Source organism: Centruroides vittatus, unplaced genomic scaffold, assembly GCF_030686945.1.
Source record: "Centruroides vittatus isolate TY-2023 unplaced genomic scaffold, ASM3068694v2 contig_1773, whole genome shotgun sequence".
Lineage (NCBI taxonomy): Eukaryota > Metazoa > Arthropoda > Arachnida > Scorpiones > Buthidae > Centruroides > Centruroides vittatus.
Genome location: NW_027121084.1, coordinates 320,442 through 344,506, shown reverse-complemented (window position 1 = coordinate 344,506; position 24,065 = coordinate 320,442). Strand labels below are relative to the sequence as shown.

At 27.1% G+C, this 24,065-nt stretch overlaps 1 protein-coding gene and 1 pseudogene across 4 annotated transcripts in view; one reads left to right on the top strand and one right to left on the bottom strand.

Annotated features, from left to right (window-relative positions):
- Positions 1 to 24,065, bottom strand: part of Chd1 (chromodomain-helicase-DNA-binding protein 1) — a 142,119-nt gene that overhangs the window by 23,824 nt on the left and 94,230 nt on the right. For all 4 annotated transcript variants that reach the window (XM_067263341.1, XM_067263340.1, XM_067263342.1 and 1 more), the window contains 11 exons: positions 23,467 to 23,661; positions 20,512 to 20,687; positions 19,140 to 19,181; positions 16,827 to 16,972; positions 12,760 to 12,901; positions 9,627 to 9,777; positions 8,853 to 8,960; positions 4,735 to 4,839; positions 3,559 to 3,744; positions 1,278 to 1,394; positions 965 to 1,143 (listed from right to left, as the gene is read on the bottom strand). In XM_067263341.1, coding sequence (XP_067119442.1) covers positions 965 to 1,143; positions 1,278 to 1,394; positions 3,559 to 3,744; positions 4,735 to 4,839; positions 8,853 to 8,960; positions 9,627 to 9,777; positions 12,760 to 12,901; positions 16,827 to 16,972; positions 19,140 to 19,181; positions 20,512 to 20,687; positions 23,467 to 23,661 — 1,547 coding nt within the window. The remainder of the gene's footprint in view (positions 1 to 964; positions 1,144 to 1,277; positions 1,395 to 3,558; positions 3,745 to 4,734; positions 4,840 to 8,852; positions 8,961 to 9,626; positions 9,778 to 12,759; positions 12,902 to 16,826; positions 16,973 to 19,139; positions 19,182 to 20,511; positions 20,688 to 23,466; positions 23,662 to 24,065) is intronic.
- On the top strand, positions 2,602 to 3,426 carry LOC136969258 (RWD domain-containing protein 4 pseudogene; annotated as a pseudogene).

Genomic DNA, 24,065 nt, shown 5'->3' with positions numbered 1-24,065 from the left:
ATTTTTCAGAAGAAGAGCAAACTATTTTACTACTCACCCAACAATAGATAAACAGAAATAAAAAAATAAATTTGTTAAATAGGAAAATACATGGCAGTAAATTCATGGAAAACTTTCTGTTGTCATTTCCCCAAGAGCAGTTTGAAGTCTGAAGCAATCAAAAATGTATTACTGGTTGATACTTTCCAAAAATGTTTGTATATAAAAATGTAATATATGAATTTAATAGTTGCTGATCAGATCTTAGAAGTAAACCTTATATATTAAAATGCTTAAATTCATGCTGTACCTTCATGTAAAACATATGTAAGTTCACTTTTGAAATTTATATCTACAGTAAAACCTGCCTAAACAAAAAAAATTTTCAGAATGGAGTGAATTTTCTTATTTAAAAAAAAAAACCTCCTGAAAATGGAAATTGGCCAAACCAGAAAAATATTCAGTACCATACAATTCCAGTTTGCACAGATTTTATTGTATTTGAAATTCAATGGTAAATAAATTTCAAATGGATTTGTTTGATTCTTTAATATTCCTTTTTGAATTCTTATCCTGTTATTACTTTTTGTTCTCATTGATTTAATTCATCACAAATATTCAAAATGAGTAAAACATCTAGCTTTAAGTTAAATTCAATAAAAATCAGAAACCAAAACAACTTCTTTTGCTTTATTGTCTAAATCACGCATTTGACTATTTGTGCCACAACTTAGACTTGTCTCTTAGTAGAATGTAAAACCTGTTGCTTTTACTTCCAGTTTTTGATCCATGGATAAAACTGCATCTAGTCAAAAACTCATTTATAAAAGAATTTTAAGAAAGCTGGAAATTAAGTTATAGTTATGACTTAAACCTCATTTCTGTAATTGGCTGAATATGTTTCTATTACTTAACGGTTCAAGCTGAAACAATTTTATGAATATTAAAATTGTAAATAAAAGTTTTTCCTAACAAAAATATTTACCTTCTCCATTCTTTGACCTTTTCTGGATCAGTGTATTCACGTAAACAATCATTTATATGGCTACCTATTTTTAAAAGACATTGCCGGGTGTAGCGAACTTGTTCTTCTTTGGTAAGACTTTCATCTGGATTATCCAATTGTTTTAAATTACGTTTCACCGGCCTCATTTTTTCTTTGCACTGAAAGTACATAACAGTAAAATACAATTTAAGTATATATTAGAAATCTATTGTAAGATATTCTGTTATGTAATTTAAAAATTTTTCAGTTTTAAAAACTAATTATTAACAATAATAACAAATAACATTTGTACCTCAGTGAAGATTGAAGGTTCTAAATCACCTGTAGAGATGATTAACGGTTCAGAATTTGCTCTATAATGCATGACAGGACGTTCCACCTTAATCTTTTCCTTTGAACTTGTACGTGCCTAGAATATCAAATTGTTTTATCATCATTTTTTAAATGTCCATATTTAAGTTAATTCAAACTTTATCTGTATTAATAGAAATGTATGTTATTTATAAATTAAACAAACTAATAATAAGATTTATACATCACATTTATTTTTCATATATTTTTAAATAAAATAAACAAGAAACAATTTGCATTTAAAAAATAATACAAATTAGTATATTAACCCTTTTACTACAACATGGTCGGTTGTACAATACCCTTCAAAACAATGATCCAAACTGAAGTCACTCTACATATTTTACTTTAAAAATTCGCAAAAAATTGAATTTTTATCATAAAAATAAATAAATAAAAAATCAAATATATTTATTACTTTATGTAGTTTTTGGCACAATAGTGTATAATCGTTTGAAGTAAAAATTACTTACCCCCCCCAAAAAAAAGTTAAATTATGACCTAAATTTTTTGGTGTTATAAATGACTTTACTTTGACAAAAAATAAAACTGACTGATTTCATTATTTGTTTTTGGCATCAAGCCACCACAAAAGAGAATATTGTTTTCTACATGATGATATAAGATTTATGCATATTCATCTATTTTGTCATGAACAATATCACTGTATGAAACAGTCCTTATATATTTATTTTCTGTCTCTTTTCAATAAACTCTTTTAGGTTAGTAGAATGTTTCATTTTAGGCAGTAGGCAGAAAATACAATAAGTATAGAACAATAAAACACACTACACAAAGAAAATTGATTAGTGAACGTGTGGGAAAATAAGTAAATAAAATAAAACTAAAACTAGAACAAAAATAAGAAAAAGCAATAAGCAGTAAATACTGAAATTGAAAATAACAAATGACTACAGAAAAAAAAATTGACTAGTGCATGTGTCGCCTTCGAGGGGAAAAAATCGAGACAAAAAATTAAAAAAAATAATATATATAACTTAAGAGCAGTGAGCAGCTATAAAATATCATCAAATGCAAGTGAAATGATGCAGATGATTTTTGTTTACAATTAACCATTTTTAAAATGATGAAATATACTTATTTTGTATGAAACCAAAATAACAATATCACCACATCATTGTAAAAAAGGTTAAATGTTTAGTTTATTGGAATTAAGGAAGTACCCTTACGTGATAGAATAAAAAAATTATTTTCAATAGACATTTCCAAATTTGCCTACCCAACTGACTCATGGAATATTTTCAATATGGCTTCCAAAATGTTATGAATACATTTATACATTGTTGTTATAATTGAATTTTTGCAAACTTTGCTGTAAATATGACAAACAAAGAATTACAAATAGAAGAACTGGAGGTATTAGAATCAATATATGATGGTGATGAAAACGTTAGAAAAGTTTCTGATAATAAATTTCAATATAAGGTGAAAAATGATGATGATTCAAAATCTTTCTTATTGGAATAATTTGGAATGAAAATTATCCTAGTGAAATTCCAATAATTAATTTAGACGCATTTTATAATAAACATCATCTTCCAGATGTCAAAAACTTAATAATTTCAAGATTAAATAAAGAGGCTAACATGTTGCTGGATACAGCAATGACTTACACTTTATTTGAATTTGCAAAAGAAAATATTCAAGAATTTACTGATATGCAACCAGATAACCTATTACCAAATGTAAATGACAATGAAGAACTAACAGTGGATAAAACTCCAGAACCACAGATTTCAAGCAAGAAGGAAAAAAAGCCAAAACTCACAAAACAACAGAAAAGAAAATTAGCCAATCGAGTCAATACCGATAGTGAATTGCCAAGAGGTTGGAACTGGGTGGACGTGGTAAAACAACTCAGCCAAATCGGTTCCGGTCCAAAAGTCAGCTCTTTGCAGGCAACAAATTCCTGAGACTAAACCAAAATGTGTATAGTTTTAAAAAATTTAAATTAATTCTTAGATGAAAATTAATAAAAAACTATGTTATCGATGTAAGTAGTTCTAACATAGTTTATTTTGGTAATGATCATATGATATCGGAAGACTGTAAACAAAATTTTCTGAAATTATTTTCAATACAGTTACAAAAAGTAAGCTTGCACAATACTGAAATTGATGGAAATATTAATATTTTCATCAATTTCAGTATTGTGCAAGCTTACTTATATATATATTATATAATACAAAAAAATTACACACCTTTTTATGTTTTTCTTTGGTATTTTTACGTCCTGATTTATCACTCTTTCTTTTTCTTTTCATGGCTTTTGAATCTGATTCCTTAATGGAGATTGGACTTATTTCTTCTTCAACTTTTAATTTACTTTCAGTTTTATATTTCTCTGCTTTTGTTCTATTCTTGTTTTTCATTTCTTTTGTAGGAATCTACAAAATTGTAATCCAAAATTGTTAATTAATTAGTTAATCCAAAAATTGAAAATTTTATTTTAAAACAGTTATAAATGTATTATTTATCATATGACATATTTACTTAATCAATAAATAGAATATTTAAAACTAAATGTTAAAATACTTGTTTTTAAAAATCAAGTATGAATAATGTTTGATCTTTCAAAATATTTACTGTTGTGAAAATTATTAGTGACTGTTTTTTTTATTTATATAAAAAAAAATGTCTTGCAGGTTACCTTTGATTATCTAAGAACTTTATGAAAGACTGTATGTTTTCAATAAATTATATGTATATTTTTCTGTTTATTAATTTATTTATAAAAATATTTTAATAATAATAATGAAAAAAATCACAAATAATTTTGTAATTTTCATTTAGTTTACTAAAAATTGTAAAAAGTCATAAAAAGAAAATTAATGTTAATAATAAAAATAAACAACAATGCCACTAAATTAAATCAACAGACTATTTTTAGGCTGCATAAGTTAGAAAGTTTTTTTCTTTTTTTAAAGCTGACATGTGATTAATGTTTTATTTTTGTGTGAAAACTAAAGTGTTATTTTAACCATGAAGGAATGTCATTTAAAAATTATTCTGTATAAATATTCAAAAAATTGAAAAATAAAGGATGAATCTACATAAAACCTAGAAATATTTTTGTGATGAAATTAATTAATGAAAGTAATTATTTAAGATACAATTTAAAAATAAAAAAATTTAATATTTCATAATAAATAAGAAAATATTTATTAATGAAATATTTTATTTTTTCACATTTTTTTAACAATCAAAAGCCAGCAAATACTCTTATTAAAGTTTAGTTGATAAATGTGAAATCCCATTTGTTATTTTACATTAGTCATAAATCAGAACAATCAGATTATTAGCTTATTGGGGTATTTTACAACAGAATAATTCATAATATATTTATTACAATTACTATATTAAAACACATTTCTTACCACAGATGATCCAGAATGACTATCGTTACTATCATCCATTTCTACAAAAGGTTTACTCAGATGGATTTTTTCTATACGTCTTTTCCTATTTTTCTTTGGTCTTTCCTAAAATGAAATAAAGAAAATAATTAATATATCAGCTTTACTTAAAAGCAAGATTTAAAGAATACTTAAAATTACATAGTCTGTTAATTAATTATAAGTACAATTAATTTTTTTGAGTATGAAAAAAACTTAACTTGAAAAAATCATTAATTACAGACAATTCACTGATACAACACAAAATTTTTAGCAATATAAAATGATAATTAACAAAATTAAGATAAAATTTCTAAAAATTTGAATTTTTTACTGTTAAGAAATTATAAGTACAGTACATTAGTTAAAATTTTTATTTAAAGTGATTTTTAGTAATAACTTGGTCCCCCATTTAGCTTCAATAAGACTAAACACCCTATTTGGCATTGAATCGATAGGTTTTTATAATTGTTGAAGTGTGATCGAGTCCCAGGCATCCATTATTGCAATCTTAAGTTCATTTACTATTTGGTATTGCCTGTTTTCTTTATAGACTGTTCTGGTTAAGATGTCCCACAAATTTTTCTATTGGATTTATGTCTAGAGTTCTAGAGATCCAATCACACTAATTTTTTAAAATTTAAAAACCATTGTTTTGTTGATTTTGGGTTGTGAATTGGAGCATTGTCATACTGAAATTGCCAATTGTTTCCTCCTATAATTGATCCAAATGTGACAAGGTTATTGTAGAGTAATTCCTGGTATTTTTGAGAATTCATATTTCCATCTATAATTACATTGTCTGTTTTGCCATTCCAGCCAAATGCTGTCCACACCATCACATATCCTCCAGCATGTTGCCTACTCATTTGATGTTTTTCCTCTTTCTGCACGTTGTGCTAATAATATGACAATCCATTGGGCCCACTTAAATCCCATTGTTTTTCATCTGAAAAAAAAAAACTACCTTTCCTTTTAGATTTCTTAGCCTTTTTTCTTAACATTTTTTCTTAGCCTAATTTTTTCTAGCTTCTTTATGCCTAAGTATTAATTTTGGCTTTGATTTCATCTTTAAATATTTAATATTCTTATTTTCTCTTGTGGACATTTCATCATCCGTTAACAGCTTGAAAACCTATCTTTTGTCCCATGATGTCAGTTTAGCATCTCTTCCTGGATGTCTGATTTGTCCATAATTCTTTTTTTTCATTTAAACATTTTGTACAGCATTAACTGATCTGTTTATTGCAGCTGCTATGCACTTTAATGACTTTCCAGAACCTCTAAGGAAATGAATTTTGATGATTTCATTTCATGTTAATGTTGTTCCATGAGGAATCTTAATTAAATGTTTACTTGAACAGAAATCAAAAGTCAAAAATGCCACAAATTGATAGAAATAATATTTAGCACCATCTACAATCAATATAAGTAACTAAAATGAAGCTGGAACAAATATTATTGTAAATATCAGCAGTGTACTTATAATTTCTTAACAGTGAGAAATTCAAAATTTTATCTTAATTTTTTTAATTATCATTTTATATTGCTAAAAATTTTGTGTAGTATCAATAAATTGTCTGTAATTAATGATTTTTCAAGTTTGATTTAAAAAATGTCAATTATAGATTAAATTATAGATGGGAGTATTTGAATACAAGAATTGAGAAGTTTTTTGAAGAACTTTCAAGTACTGAAAACTAGTCTTCCTCTGCCATCAAAAATTCTTATCCTATTATAATACAAAGTAATTCTGTGATCTGGCTTCTCAAAGAATTTTACTACTCTAAATAATTGTTTACTTCAATCTCTGTAATTATCAACATGTTAAGCAACTTGTTTTTGAATACTTGATACTAGTTTAATTACTAAATACTCCACAAAGGCAAATTGGCAGATCTATGTTACTTCAATCTCCTTGTTTTCATGAATTACTCAATTCTCAGAAACTCATTCTATTATTAAAAGAATTCAATTCTGTCCTGGTTGATAAAGTTATGCCTGCAAACCTACACTAACAAAAGTCCCTGATTAATTCCAATAAAGACTTTATGTCCCTTTGTCACATGATCTACATTTCTCTGAACGTTTGAAACATACTTGGAATAAAGTTTATCATGTTCTGCAATGACTGTTATACCCAGAAGTGATTATATTTGTCTACATGTAGAATCTTAATTTTCAATTTTATCCAGGTTGTTAAATTCTTTGTACCCAAAAACACCTCTTCTGTATTTCTACATTAGACACATTTCTGGTTTACAGTACATTTATCATAGAAAAGCCATAGAAGAAATTCTATTTTGGTGGGTTTCTGTTTTATTCAGGTTCCATTTAGACAAGTTTTACTGTATGGTGTTATTTTTATTTTTTATTTTAATTTTTTCAGTGCATTGATATCAAATATCACAATAAATCATTCCATATTATAGAAACATCTGAATGGTGAAATTTACTTTCCTACTTCTAAATTAATTTTATGCTATTTTAAAATGATATAATGTTTAAATTAATTGTGAATAGCACAAAGTGACTCAATATAATAATAAATAATATAATATAATGATATTATATTATCTAAAATATTGATTATTTTAGCTTTCAAAATAATTCAATAGAAAAAAAAAAAAAAAGCAAAAATACAATTCTGTCAACAGATCACTCAATCGAATTTATAAAAAAAATTAAATAATTATTTAAATGTTTATTGCAATAAGTCTAAATACAAGTAATTAATGTTTCTATTATATACAGGGTTCCTACTCAAATTTTTACTTTAAATTCCATAACTTTCCCTGACCAACTTGGTACAAATTTCCAGACCCTTGCATTCCTTATGGTATGGCACAGTAACAAAATAAAATATTGCTTGATTTATTCTGCACATACACTATTGCTTCTACAACTTTTAACGGGTTATTTTTTATAATTAACAGCAATATATATTTTTTTAGAGTTAAAATATTTCAAAAATTTTTTGTCGATGTTAAATTATTAAAAGGATTAGATTTTTCTTTTTAACTTATAACTATAATTAACTTTCTAACTGTATAATTAATATAGTAGTTTTAAAATCTAGAAGTATTTTAAATTTTAAAAATAACAATTGATATTGTTACTTATTTATTTTGTGCACTATAATTTTGAGTGAAATTTTCAATCCTGAAAATATTCTGCACCCCCTTTTCATAATTTGCATTGTACCACAATACTCCTTGCTGCCTGCTGACAGCTACACTTGGTCAGCCATACCGTCAGCAAACAAAATCAACAAGCAACCAAGGAAACAATTTCCCAGACTTTTTGACAATTTTTAATAAATTCCCTGACTTTCCATAACTTTTTCCAAACACTAATGAAAACCCAACTTTCCAGGTGCATAGGAACCATGTCTTACAACTTTGAATATCTACAGGACACTCAAAGTCTTAGTATTATTTCTGTGGAACACTAGGTAAAATACTTAAAGAATCAAAAGACACACTTTATGAAAAAAATTCACTGCTGTTTTTATAGTTTAAATTATAGATAGATACAGTTATATATGGCAGTTTTAAAATTTTTAATGAATTTTCAATATTTTTAGCAAAAATAAAAATTTGTAATAAATGTCTTTTGCAAAACCTAGGATTCCAGAGAAAACATTTGTTACATACCAAATTAAAAAAAAAATTATTTCTTATTTTAAAGATAATTTGACATCTTTCATTAGCAAAGCACAATAAAAAATAATGAGCATTTTTTTCCTATAAACAGTAATTTTGTAATAATAATTATCATTAATGGAAATTCATATTACATATAATATCACATCTGAATTTACTTCATAATCTACTATTTGGTCACAAACATAATTTAAAAGTAAATAATTATTTATAAAATAAATTTGATATTAAATTTCAATAATTAAATTTTCTCATAAAAATTAAAAACTATTGCTAAGTGGTTATTTTAAAACAAATTAATGAAAATGAAAAAAAAAAATGAAATTCTATGAAAATTTGTTAATATATAATTATTTGAATACAAATAAATTAGAAGTTATTTGACAGACATATTTAAAATATATATTTATACTTAATTACTACATTGAAATTTACCTCTCCAGCTTTTTGTTGATCTACAATTCTTTTCAGAACTTTTAAAAGATAATCGGCTCGAGTCTGCAGATTTTTAGATTGAGGTTTTTGTTCACCATCAGGTAATATCTGAAAAATTTAGAATCATATTATTATTCTCTATAATTTAATGGACAAGAATTTAAATGTTATATTACTAGAATTAATGCTACAAATATATTCTAAGTTTTATCATAAGATGTTTTAATACATGTAATTTTTAAATATAATCTATCATATGTGTTAGAACGTTTTCGTCAATAGCATTATTTTATGTTGCTTGTAGTTTTTACAGAATCATAATTTACAAACCATAATTATATTATTATAATAATTAATTACAAATAAAAATGTAAATATATAAATTCAGATGTGTTTATGATTTAATATTATTGTAAAATTTTTAGCAAAACATTATAGGTTGGTAGTTGTACATCAAACAGTTGATTAACAGAAATCATCCCCAACAGAAAAAAAAAATAATATTAAAATTGTTGGCATTGATTATAAGAAAAATGATGCATTGGAATTAATAATTTATAATTTTTCTAAATTTTCAATCTTCACTATTCAGTTTATTAAATGCTTTTAGATAATTATGTTTAAATTCATATTAACATATATAAAAATTTAATTTTTATATGTGTTAATAAAATTCTTTTCAAAATTTAAGTTTACATAAAAAATTATAAATCTTATATCACATATTTATCAAAAATAAACAAGTACATAATATAATATATTTAAATTAATTACTTTATCTCCAAGTCCAATATTAGGATCCATCTTTATTGCTTCCCAGCTACCCATACCATATTCGTAGATTCCTCTTAGTAGTTTAGAATCATCTTCATTTGTCCATGGAACATCCCAATGTGTATCTTTACATTTTGCATTCAATATCCATCTAAAATAAACCAAGATAAACAATTTAATAGAAAAAAATCACTTCAGTATACAAAATAAGAAGACACTTCTTCAACAATTATTAAAACTTTTAAAAATTGCTAAGGTTAATTTAGTGTCTTTAGATACTTAGTACTGTTATGCCTATTTATAATTTAATTAAAATCAGACATTATTCAATAATGATTTAAGCAATATTATATATATATATATATATAATATTGCTTTATATATATTTGTATATATAAAACATTAAAATTTCATATTTAAAATACTTATTATAAAACTTCTATTCACTTATATAACTATTAATATAAATTTATTATTTTTGAAAGAAATATTATGCAATTATTCAAAGAGTCTATTATTGACTAATATATTTTATTTTATCTTATAATAAGTAAAATAAATCATTATAGTTCAAATTTATGATAAAAAAAAGTTTTACAACACTTTATGATTACATTTATTTATTTTGTTTAAAATATATTGCTAGGATTTTATATCCAATATGTTGACAAAACAATATGAAATGTCAAAATTTAAATTTGAAATTTCCCAATGTTTGTTTGTTTGTTAAGTTACAACAACACAACACTTGGGCAATCTGCCCAGGGAAGATGCCTTCCGTGAGGTCTTTTTAAAGATAACTGGCCCCTATTCAGGCATTACAGATATGAAGAAAACCCAGAAAACTCAGCCTGTCCTGGCGAGGCGTGAACCCACGACTGAAATCCCAGTGTTCAGGGAACAGAACTGCTTGACTACTGGTGGGCAGAAATTTCCTAATAGATTTCTTTCAAGTATTAATGTTAATTTTTAATCTAAATGAAAAATTTACAGTGAGGTTGCCAATTATATAAAAAATTTGTCTTCATTTAAAAATTATGTACTTTAAATGTAAAATGATCACATTTAATCATTAACCCTTTCCATGCTGGCAATCTACAGAACATTTTTGAGTGGAATTCATCATGCGACACATTTTTTGCAATTTTTCGATAATTTCTAAATTGCGATATTTCGCTTCAAAATTGCACTATGTTTAATCTGTTTTTTGTGTTTGATTAAAAACATATTACAGTTTACGATTATTTAATTTATAGTTTAATACAAATTTAAAATAATATTAAAATTTGAAGTTTAGGAACAAAAGAAAAAAATAATTAATTTACAGAGAATCGCTGAACTTTGTGCATCTATTAGGTAAACACATCTGTCTTCTTTTAAACAAAACAATCCACATCTCTCTAGCTAGAATGGGGGAGAAGTTATTGCCATTATTTACACTATGTCTCTAATTACTTAGCAGGAAGAGGAGTCCACTGTTATCATAAAGCGACACGTTCAAGTTTATCATCATATATTTCTGCTTAAAATAGTAAATATTTGACATTTTTTTACATTTTTTCAATGCTTTATACAATAATACACTAAAATAAGCGATTAGTTAATTTTTTCCTGCAATTACACAATATCCGAAAGTAATGAGTTTCCCGGTAAATTTTTCAGCTAGACGCTTTTGATAAGAAATCTTCTTGTCTAAGTAAAATCAAATAACATGAAAACTAGTAGAATTATGGCTCTAAAATAAAGAATATAGCTATTTTTTAACGTTTGTTTACATTCTGACTTTAATCATGTGAACTGGTTCTTTGCGGGAAAATCCCGACCAGATGGGTCTAAAAAATACTCTCATTCGTTGAAGTTGATTCAGCCATAATGTAAATTACCAATTAGACCGTAATAGGCATAGAAACAAAAGTTTTAAAACCAATTAACAGCAAGAAGATCTTCTATAGACTTACTATAGGAAGGTCGAGTTTCCCGGCAATATTTATTGCTAGATAGTTTTAAATATATATTTATTTGCTTAAATATTGTTGAATTAGCTAATTTAATGTCTAAGTACACTAAATTAGTTAATTGGAGCTAAAAAAAAATGTAAAAAGCAAATTTATTGCGATTTTTTACATTTTACTTGAAAGGTTGGAGGCGGGGCTTTTCGTGGCAATTTTTTCCTTTCACAAGTCTGTGATTAGTTGTAATGTCAACAAAAACAGAAGATACCCAATAAAACTGTAGAAGGAGTTTCCCTTTGATTGTTTTCAGACAACTGCATAGTTAACTGCGAAGATTTGCTGTAGAATGGTAGGGGGTCCTTTTTACCGAAATATTTATGGCCCAGGTATGGTAACAAAACACTTATTAGCTTAAACAAAGTCAATTAACCTAGAGAAGAGCAAATCAAAGCGAAGATCACGGAAAACTTGAATATAACGCAAATTAATTGAATTTTTTGATTAATTATGCCTAAAGGCGTATACCAGCATGGAAAGTGTTAATTAAATAGTAAGAAATTATAACAAATAGCTTACATCGTACTATAATTCATTTATTTATATGTATGAATGAAATAAAACTTTTTATATACATGCATTTAGTATCATTATCACTATAATTTTATCTTTAGTGTAGACATTTTCCTCTCCTGTCATAAAATATCTATTATTTTCATTGAAACATCTAATCCCTTTTTGCACTTTTCATTACAGAAATGGCTAAAAAAACTAAATTCATAAAAATTTATGTCATTAATACTGTATGACAGATGATTTAATTTAATAATTCTTTGAAAATAATTAATCAATACAAAATCCATATTTTACATTACAAAAATACTAATGCAATTAAATAAAAAGTTTGTTATATTTTATTTATTTATTAAACTTTAGTATAAAGGTCCACTTATTTACTAATATACAGGTTCTGATATTGAAATTTCTTCAAAACTTTCTATTTATTGAATCAAAATCAAGATTATTATTATTTTTAAATGAAACATAAGCAAGTACAAGCACTTCTTTTAATATTAGATGTCACTATATTTCAGCTTGATATTATATTATGTGAAACTTTTTAATTTACATCTTATTTATTTATTTTTTATAAATCATGATACTAAGGAATTCTTCCAAATTACCTTTTTCTCAATTCTGAATCTGATGGCAACACTATGTCCAAAGGTTCTAACTCACTTTCATTGTTAAGAATTGATTTAGCATTCACAGTCACACCTGATAATTTGAAAGAAGGTCCACGATCTCTACGTTTGCCTGCAGACACTAAAATAAAAATTTCTTTAGTTATTTTAAAAATATAAATGAATAAATTATTAAATATAAAAATCTTACAGAAGAAAGGAATAACACTTTTGTATGAAAAACTTACTTTCTAAGTATTTCATGCAAAACTACTGAATTATTACTACTTTTACTGAAAACTCATATATTAGACTAATCCTTTATTTACAAAAAATATTTTGATTTCTTTTAGTTTAAGTCTTCTTAGCTATAAAATATTTTTTATTTCATATAACTACATTCTGGTATAGAAATAATGTTCTCAATAAATCTAAATAAATGTTTTTCTTTTTCCATTATTACTTGATAGTAGTAGTACATAGCTGGTGAAAAAGAACTAAACTATAGATATAGAGCTCATTCCTTGGGGACATGACAACAAAAGTCATTTTAAGAACTACGAGTAATTGCAACTATTTATTGATTATTCACATATATGGCAAAATTTACTAGGATGAAACAAAAGGAAGACATCATAAAGTTTTCTTCCAAATAGTCACATTAGTTCATTATTCTATCAATTCAAATAATGTACAAGCCAAAAACCACATATCAGCCATTATAATTATTAAAAACTAGCTGTTAACTGTGGCTTTGCTTGTGCAGATTTTGCAAGCAAACCCTATTTACATTCAATATTTCAACAACCATAGTAAATTGTTATATAACACCTACCACTGAGAATTGCTGAGAATCAAATGAATTGTTTTCAATTTGATTAATTTTCTGGAACGTTTGCAATCATTCTATAATCGAACCAATATGCAAAAAGAAATTTGAATTTAAAACGGTTCGAACATTTGGTTAAAAATTGAAATATATAAAAAACATTTATAACAATGTCTGAAATGTTATCAATTTAATACCCCCAGTACTCAATGAAGACTAAACGTAATTAAAAACAAAAAATTGCATCTAAATGAATACAGTAGAAGCCGTTCTTCAGGTTAAGCCTTAATGCTCTCCCTCTCCCCCCACTGGAGAATTTCAAAAAAATCCCTTCTTAGTGTGCGTTTTCATGATGTACCCTAACTGTGTACCAAATTTCACCTCTAGGGTCTGAAACTTTCTAGAAAAAACTGGAACATTCTCATTAAAGCGTCACACATTTTCAAAGTCAACCACTTTCAACCCCCATATCTCCCACACCCTTATAACTATCCAGACGCAACCACCATAGTGCACGATGGGAGACTTAGAGCTACTACCACACACCAACAACATTCATGTGCAATGTGTAGTTTTGGCTGCAGAGTGAAATATAGGCACAAACATGTCCATTTATATATATATATATATATATATATTTATATTTTCAAACTGTTTGTTTAATTATCAATTATATTTCAAAAAAACAATAATGATAATCTAAAACTCAGTTCTATTCCAGAATATAACTGAAGACAAATTACCGTATATTTCTGCAGATAAGATAATAGTTAAATCATAAAAAAAGGCCCCCAAAATCCAGTCGTCTTATAGAACAGATACAAAAAAAATTAGATTGAAATTTATATAAATTAAAACCATTATGAAAAAACAGACAAACCATAATTATTTACTAGTAGAGAGTAGGGCATGTCCACAAAATAGAATAACCCATATGACGTTTTCGTGAATAGTCAAGGTCATTACCCGAATCATTGCAAACGTTTGCAACAATAGCAAGGCAGAAAATAAAATTTGTTTATCGAAGTTTTTCGAAGTTCGTCGGATGTTAAATTTTTGTTTAATAAATTAAGACATAGTCGCTCTGGAAACATTTTTTACTTTCCTAGATGATCTCCATTTTTTCTTTTGTTCTAGAACAATTTTTCTTATAGATGACCGGACCTTTCTTTAGAGGCTACTCAGCCATCCAATTAAACAAAAACAAAAATTAAACAAAAATTTGTTTATTTGAAAAATTATGAATAGGACATAATTCTGTATACGCTATACAGTATTAATATTCAGATGATGATCGCTGATCTAAACTAAATTCATAGGCCATTGATATTAGGTTGAGTCATAAATAAGTTCCGTTTTCTAAACTGAAATTTATTTGCCAATAAAATGTACAAAAATAAACTTTAATCTAACACATATTCACCATCATTATTAATGACTTCTTGCCATTTTTCAGGCAACTTGTCAATTCCCCTTGCACAAAATTCTGGTGGTTTTGAATCAAAAAACTCCTGAACCTGGTCATCATTTTGGAAGCATTGCCCTTGTAAAGCATTCTGCAGTGCCAGGAAAAGATGAAAATCTGTTGGTGCCAGGTCCGGTGAATATGGTGGATGAAACGAAACAGATCAGCCAAACTCCAAAATTTTTTCTTGTGTAATCTTTGCTGTGTGTGGCCTTGCATTGTCATGCAATAAGGTGATCTTTTTTCTGTTAACAAGTGCAGGATGCTTTTCATGAAGTTTTAGCTGAAGTTGCTCTAACTGTTGTACGTATACATTTGCAGTAACAGTTTCATTGTGTGGCAACAACTCAAAATGGATAATTCCTTGACAATCCCACCATACACATAACAAAATTTTCCTTCCGTGCACACTGGGCTTAGGGTCTGGTTGTGGCTGATCATTTTTGTCAACCCATTGTCTTTTTCAAATAACATTTTCGTATGTGATTACTTTTCATCTCCCGTAACAATTTTAGCCAAAAAAGATTCCTCTTTTTGCCAAGAAAGCAAGGTAGCAGCCATTGACCTTCTGTCAGCTTTATTCCGTTCACTGAGGTTATGTGGAACCCAAACTCTCAGCTTGCTTACTTTTCCTAGTTTTTGGAGGTGACGATTAATGGTTGATTGGGATGTGTGCAGTTTCTCTGCTAACTCCCTCGTCATTTGCCGTGGATTCTTCTCAATCAGGACCTTTAAAACGTCATCGTCAAAGTCTGAGGAACAGCCTGGTTTTTCATCATTTTTTAAGGAGAAATCACCAGAACAAAATTTTGTAAACCACTTTCAAACTGCTCTGTCTGAAATTACACCGCTGCCGTAGACATTGCAAAACTTTTTTGCTGTTTCTGTAGCGTTATTGCCGAGTTTAAACTCCCACAACATGATATGGCGTACATGCACTTTCAAATGTTCCATTTTAAATGAATTCAAAAATAATTTTTTATTACCTTATTGACACTTCGGTGTTAATAACATTTACATTTATAGATTATTTGCTAACAGCCACTAATAAAACTCAGTTGAAGCAACACAACATCTGGCAAGTATTTGACAGTCATTTACACCTACTCACTAACGGAACTTATTTATGACTCAACCCAATATTTTGGGGGTCATCTTATAGGTCAGATATATGCTAAAACTATAAAACTTTGACAAAAATTTATACCTTGTCTTATCTGAAGGTCATCTTATCGGCGGAAATATACAGTAAAAAGTTTTAAGTCTTTATGATACCTGAACATTTAAATTTATATTGCAAAAACATTGATTAAACTTATTCTCTCCCCTTTTAAAAAATTATTTATTTAATCAGTTTTAATGATTAAAAAAGTTCAAATTTCTGTAGATTATTGCATTATGAATTACCAACTTCATTGAACTTTGACTAGACTAGTGGTTCCCAAACTTGTTTGATTCTAGGCACCCTTGCTAAATGCAGATTTTCCCAAGGTACCCTATGTCAAATTCTAACAAGTACATTAAATTCTAACATTATAAAAATTTTATAACATTTCATGTTGCCCCCTGTGCGGCATACACTTTTGGAACTGCTGGACTAGACTGATTTTGTGTTTTCTTTTGCACGTTTGTTCACGTTATAAAGTGAATTTACATTTACACTATGTACATAAGTGCGGGCAACAGATTTTCTATGATAAAAACTAACTGTTCACAGAATATTGGCTTAAGTTATAACAAAAATTATTTATCAGAATAATAATCAGTTCTTACTATTGCTATCATCAGCTTGTGATTCTCGTTTTGCTTTCTGTTCTTTCATTGCTGTATCACAGCCACTGCGTAGTAACTCACACAAACGTTTCAAATCAGATAACGTTTTTTCCTGTAATTCAGCATCCATTGCAACAGCTTCTAATCTGAAATTTTACAAATAATAAACTTTGAGCTGTAATGATTCATTATCTGTTTAAAAAATTTTAATAGATACTATTATTTTCATATTCACATAAAAAATCTGAGGTACTGTCAATATTAATATCACCTGTATCAACTATAATAATTTGGAAAATTATATTTTAAGACAAAATAGAATTTGTTGTAATATCTAACTAATCATTATTAACTGTAAAAATAAATTCTTTGATTGATTTATATTGTTTAGATAGGTGTGTCAATTTATCATATTAAATTTATAAAATTATTATTTCTTCTCTATTTTCAAAGAAAAATTTCCATTTCAAATATAAAAACTGACAATCTTTCAAATCAATCTTTGTATTAAAAAACAATTAATTTTGACCTGTACTATTTAGGACTTCAATGTATAAAACTAAAATAATTTTCCATTAGAAATAAATATCTGAATGTTATGTGCATTTCAATATATTGTTTGACAAGCTATGTAATTTGATAATGACTTTTTAAAAGCCAATAACATACATTTAAATAAAAATTTCTGATGGATTTTAAAGGTTTAAATCAAATAATTTTCTAAGATATACTTGAATAAAAAGAAAATTAAAATAATAATGGAAATAGAAACTTAGCTTTTACAAAATTTATCAATGCATATAGATTTATCACACAATTTTTTTTAAATACAGTGGTGCCTTGTATAACGTACGCTGCGAACAACGGACTTTCTGTTTGGCCATTACGTAACTCGAGCAACGGACTGGCTGCGAACAACGGACTTTCCGGCATAATTGGCGACTGCTCCATGGGTGCGTTAGTGTTTTCCTAACATACTAAACAAACGTAACCGGAGACGTAGTAGCGGAGCTCTGCGTCTCCGCTACTACGGGAGTGTGCTGCTGTTTGTAGGCATTTAGGAATGACGGTGAAAGAAAGATGGCAGCGCTCGCACTATCGATAGTATCGTGATGGAGGAATCTATAATTCTAAAATATGAGCTTTTAAAGGCAAAAGAAGAGTCCCAATTGTAAAATTTAACCATAAAATGGATTATTTGCTGAAAGAGCATTCAAAATAGCCACAAAAAAAATTAGAATGCCGGCTACCATTCAAAAAAATTCATAAAGACACCTACATCACCGCGTGCACTAACTTGCGCTTTCACAATTTTTAAATTTTCATTCATATAACCACATAATGGACCCGGAAACAAAACTATCTGAGCCACGGAAGACGCCATGTTGCTTTTTACCGTAAACTACTGCTACAAGCGGCCGTTTTTTCCGTTCGACGGCACGCACTCCCACCAGAATTTAGGAATTCGTTCCACAGGAATTTTTAAATGGATGTCGCTCGCGCAGAGTTATGCGGAGGAATAAAAGAACGCACCCCATGTTCATTTTTTATGATACAGTACGGTTATTTTATGCTGCGGAACGAATTAGATGTTTTAACATGTATTTCTATGGGAAAATGCGTTTCGTATAACGAACGTTTCACTTAACGGACGTGCACCTGGAACGGATTAAGTACGTTATATGAGGCACCACTGTACTAATTTTAAAATTGTTATTAAAACATTACCATTAAAAGAAAAAATATTAATATAATAAAATTACTAGAAATCAATATCTTTTATAAAACTACCTATTAATGTGAGAAATCAGTGAAAAATTAACTTATCATTTAAGTGTTGGAACTAAAAGAAACCATTTAATTTAGTGTTGTTATATCACAACTATTAAAAAAATAAAAAACTTTCAAACTGTTTTAATTAAGGACTTGTTATAATTGAATGTCATTGATAGTTTCTTGGAAAAATGTGATGTTAAGCAAAATGACATAATGAAGCAAATTTTACCAAAGCTAAATGATAAATGATATAAGAAATATATAATTCCATTAATATTATTCTAATTAAATTGTGTTCTCAACCTCTAGTATTTATTTCCCATCTCACAGAAATATTTTACTGTTTATAAAGGAAATACAACAACAGTAAGTGTAACTGATTTTAATTAAATAGTGTCAAATGACTTTAACAGAAGATTAAAAATAATAGTTAATGTTCACACACACACTTTATAAATTCAAAAGTACAATTTACTTAATAAAATTTTTAAAATATAAAGATATATTTAAAGAAATAAATTTATAAATTTAGTTTACCTCTTCATTGGAGCAGGGAATTTTTTATAACTTCTAATAAACCTATAAAAGAAAACAGTAAAAATTTCATTACTCAGAAATAAAAAAGTCAAGAATTTATATATATGTAGAATTATATTCTAAAATATTTTGTAAATATCTATTAATTGAACTTGGTTTTCTAGATATTAAATTGTCAAAAATTCAAAACTTCCTGTACCTTTCAAAATGGGTTTAGTTAAAATTTTACTGAATTACTTATTACTGAAAATGAAATATATTGCAGTTTATGAGATTCTAGTTAAAAGTCCCAATAGGCAGACAGCTCAAAAACAACAGTGTTTTTGCTACAGATTCTGAAAGTGGATGGATGATTCACACAATTTTGATAGAAGAAATTCTCTTTCATAAAAATTCATTTATTCCTGTAACTGCTGTAAATTATCTTGAAAAAAGTACATCATGCAGATAGACTTGTCAAAAGTTCGATCATCATCATGAGTCAAATAGCATTTTTGACTAGTTTGTGCAATTCATTCTGCAACAGACATTCCTAACACAACCCATTCTGAAGCTGCAATATCATCAGCAAGTAATTCCACAACTCATTTCATTGAAAAAATTCAACCACAGCCACAACCCATTGTGGCTGTTTGAATTTATTGAATTTTGGATAAATCATTGAATGTATTGTGGTAATTACTGCAGTTGCAGACAACTGCAATAATTACTACAATACATTCAATAATAACAATCTTGACTACATAAATTGGTAAAAGAGCTGTAATCAAAGTTGCAAATGCAGAATAAAGAACATATTACAGAACTAGCTGCAATTGAAACATTAGCAATGGAACAATTTGGAACTGCACAAAAGGATTTTGTTATTAATTCAGATGTAACAATCAAAATCTTACGCATGGACATTCGAAAACCTGTAACAAAAGAACTGTCTGCGTTGAGCATTCTGCCCATTGAAACTTTTGACCAGAACTACATAAATTACAATATATTTCATTTTCTGTCAATTTTACCTCAACCTATTTTTTATAATGTGTGCAGGGTCCATCATTATATAGTAATTAAATACTAAAATTAAGGAGAGTACATAATGACATTTAGATAAAGCAGAATTTTGTAACTTAATACTAACTTTAATTCAAGGATTTCATAATTCAATATTAAATTGAGTAGGTAAAAAATAGTAAAATAGCTATCTGGAATTGAAGCCTAATAATAATAAGTTATCTTGAATTATATGATTTGCAATTTGAAATACGTAACCATATCTCAACAAAAAGTATTTTTGACTGAAAGTTGTAAAATTTTATATTAAATGGATTAATTGATTATAAAAGTATAATTTTAAATAATTTTAGTAAATTTCATTAACCTTCTAATTTCATTATCAGTAAATCCTTTTATTGTATCACGAGGAAGAATCCTAGGACGTCCACGTTTACGAGGTCTTTCTTCTTCAGATTCCTCTTTGTCAGAACCAGTTTCTTTCTCTCCTGTATCAAGTTTCCGTTTTTTCCCTTGATCTTCACTGTCTGAATGTGCCGATACCTATAATTAAACATTTATAAATGAATTAATAATCATTATCTATAAGTATTTTAAAACATCATCTTCAATTTTACTAAATTCACCATATGGCATAACAACTCTGATTTACCATGTAAAATATACAAACACACTACTGGATTAAAGTAACAAAATTATTAAGCAGAAATATTTTTAGCTTTCATGTATCAATGTAAGCTATTTAGACAGAACTGTTATCATATTCAAAAATAGAATGCGTAAATATTGTCTGGCTAAAGGGAAGGAAAACTTTCTCCAAATTTTATCCAGCTGTACTGTATCATGCTATTTGTGTTGCTTTCTATTGCTTTAATCTAATAGTGTATTTGTAAGTTTAAGATAATAATGATTAATTGATAAAACCTATATATTTGACTGTAAAACTGCATTTATAAAAATACTGGATGTAAAAGTTATGATTTATAGTAACAATTACAGCAAGTTTAATATTTTAATTTTAAACAATGTTGTTTTCCAGGAAAAAATAATTCAATTCATAATAAAGAAATCATTAAAGAACTGGAGAAAGAACTTGCAAATAAACAAAAACATTTTAAATCCATTTAATAGCTTTTCATCAATTGTTAAACATAAGAGAAAATTAAAATTTAACAGTTTTATATTTAATTATCTGTTATGTTTGATTACGTTGAATGTTCAACAACTAATAAAGAGCCATTAACTAGACTGAAAATGTTTTGTTTCCATTGTACCTGCTGGAGTAATTTAAGAAGTACATTTTTATTTTCAATTCATAATAGCCAGCCCTCTAAAATTTTAAGTAATTTAAGATTAGTGTCTAAAATGTATATGGCATAACTCTGATTTACAAGTTTACCTCATTCCTTAAAATATCTTGTAAATATGGATGAACTTTTCCATTATTTATTAACGTCAAAATTTGTTATGGTATAACTTGGCTGCCTACCCATTTTCCTCAAATGGCATGAAAGTGCCAAAAACATTTATTTATCTATCAGCCAATAATTCTAAATGAATATGATATAAGAGAAGCAAATATATAAATCAGATATTTTGTTATTTAATGGTAAGAAAATAAATGTAAGAAAAAAATAAGTAAACCAGAGTAAAATAAAATAAAACTGTAATCATCAATAGAAATGTTTATAGTGTAGACATAAAATTTATTAATCTATTTCACTGTGTTGTAATAAATGACATTATCCATTCAGCAAATATTTAACACGAATAAAACAAAGAAAATTAGTGACTGGAACCCACAGGTCTTCTAACTGGAGCGCACAGAAATTTCACTCTCATTAAAATCATGACTAGAAGATTTTGTTCTCATAGATATCATTTGGTGCTCAAGTTGAACATTTTTCATCTTATAAGCAAGAAAAACAAATAAAAGAAAACAGTTCATTGTATCAAATTCACACATAATGAGTATTCATAAACTAGGATTAATGTATTAATGCATTTTTTTATTAGCTTTTTGAAACTTTGTTTTTGACTTGTGCATTCAATTTTCCAATAATTTTTTAAATTATACAGGGTTATCCATTTTAACCAATCAACTGAATTAACTCAAAAAGTATCTTATCTACCAAAAAAATCACCAAAGCAAAACTATTAAATTTCAAGGTGGCCACAAGATGAGACTATTGGTTTCATTGTAGACGGCACTACAATTGGTGAAAACAGAACCAACTTAATTTTCTTAAATGAAAACCTCTATTTTTTTTTTATTGATTATTAAGATTTTACATAAAAAAATAAACTTCTATTTAAACATTTTTTTGAAAGATGTACCGTACTTATCAAAAGTTACAAGCATTTGAACTTTTACATGGCTTCCACCCCATGTACTGTACATGTCTGTATATGTATATATCTGTGAAGTTCATTGGAAAAACAAAGAAAAAAAAAATTATTACAAAACTATTATTACTTGGTGAAATCATTCTTTTTCTTCAAAACAATAAACTCATGTCAGAGAACCAAATCATTTTAAATTTACTAAAAATTGTCACAAATCTCTCCAAGTTGAAATGAATTAAACTGGTCATGAAAATTCACATATTATATTCAAACAAATACTATAAAAATGCTGAGATAAACTTACATAAAAACAGTAAATTTTATAGAAAATGTTAATCTAAGAAAATAGTGTCAAATTAAATTTTTTACATGTTTAAAATTTCCAAAATGCTTAAATTATATTTTTTGGTAAAGCTTTTATAATTGTTGTTAGTCATCAATAAATAAAATGAAACCTGTCTAAGACAAAACACAACAGTAGTAGCTATATAGCCAATAAAATAAATATTACATTGTCACCATTACTTTCTAGACAATAAACTACAATATTAAAAAACAAAAAATAAATAAATAAATAAATAAATGAAAGACTAACTCTTGTTACTAGGAAGTGAACCCTCATTCAAGTCCACAAGTTAGAGCATTATGATTTAGAATTTAGATGCTGTTGTCAAAAAATTTCACTTTATTAACATTGTTTTGCAATTAGTATCCAAATAAAGTTTCTGCTTCTATATTACATAAGTACTTTACACAGCAAAGTATTCTGTTTGTGATTTATTTTTCTATTTAGGCAGATTTCTGTTTTGTATAGGATTTCTTTTAGACAGGTTTTACTCTATATTAAAGTACTTGAAGAGTAAAATTTGTGGTAAAATTTTTTTGATGAAATTTTATCAAAACATCCAGAAAACAAATACTTATACAATAAAATCTTTAATAAGTAACAAACTTTGTGAAAATAATTATAGTATACCTGAATAGCTTTCCTATTACGTGGTGGTAGATACATCTCCAATTCTTCTCTCTGTTTATCCTCTTCTTCCACTTTCTTTCTATCTGCTTCTGGAATAATTTCATCCCAGTCTTTCTCAGCAGATACTTCTGATTCTAAATGACCAGTACTATTAATACTCACTTCTTCTTCTTCATTGAAATTAAAACTAGCAACCTATTTTCAAAATAGAAAATACATCAATTAAAAAAATGTGCATGTATTTTTACACAATTATGAACTACTTTACATACAAACTACAACTGCAGGAGTGACATGCAATAGTGACACACATTATTAATTTAAGACTTTTAAAATAAAGAAAAAGGCATATTGTGAATCCGGAAAACCTGTCTCCTCCACTTCTAAACCAAAGTTCAGCCTGAATAAGAGAACGTTGTGTATATGGTGGGACATTTGAGGACCAAAGCATTTTGAGCTTTTGAAACCGAACGAAAAGCTAAATTTGAAGACGTACTGTCAGCAATTGGATAATTTAAAAACAGCACTCCAAAAAAAAAAAAAAAAAAAAAAAAATGCTGGCAATGTTCAATAGGAAGGACATCATACTGCTTCATGAC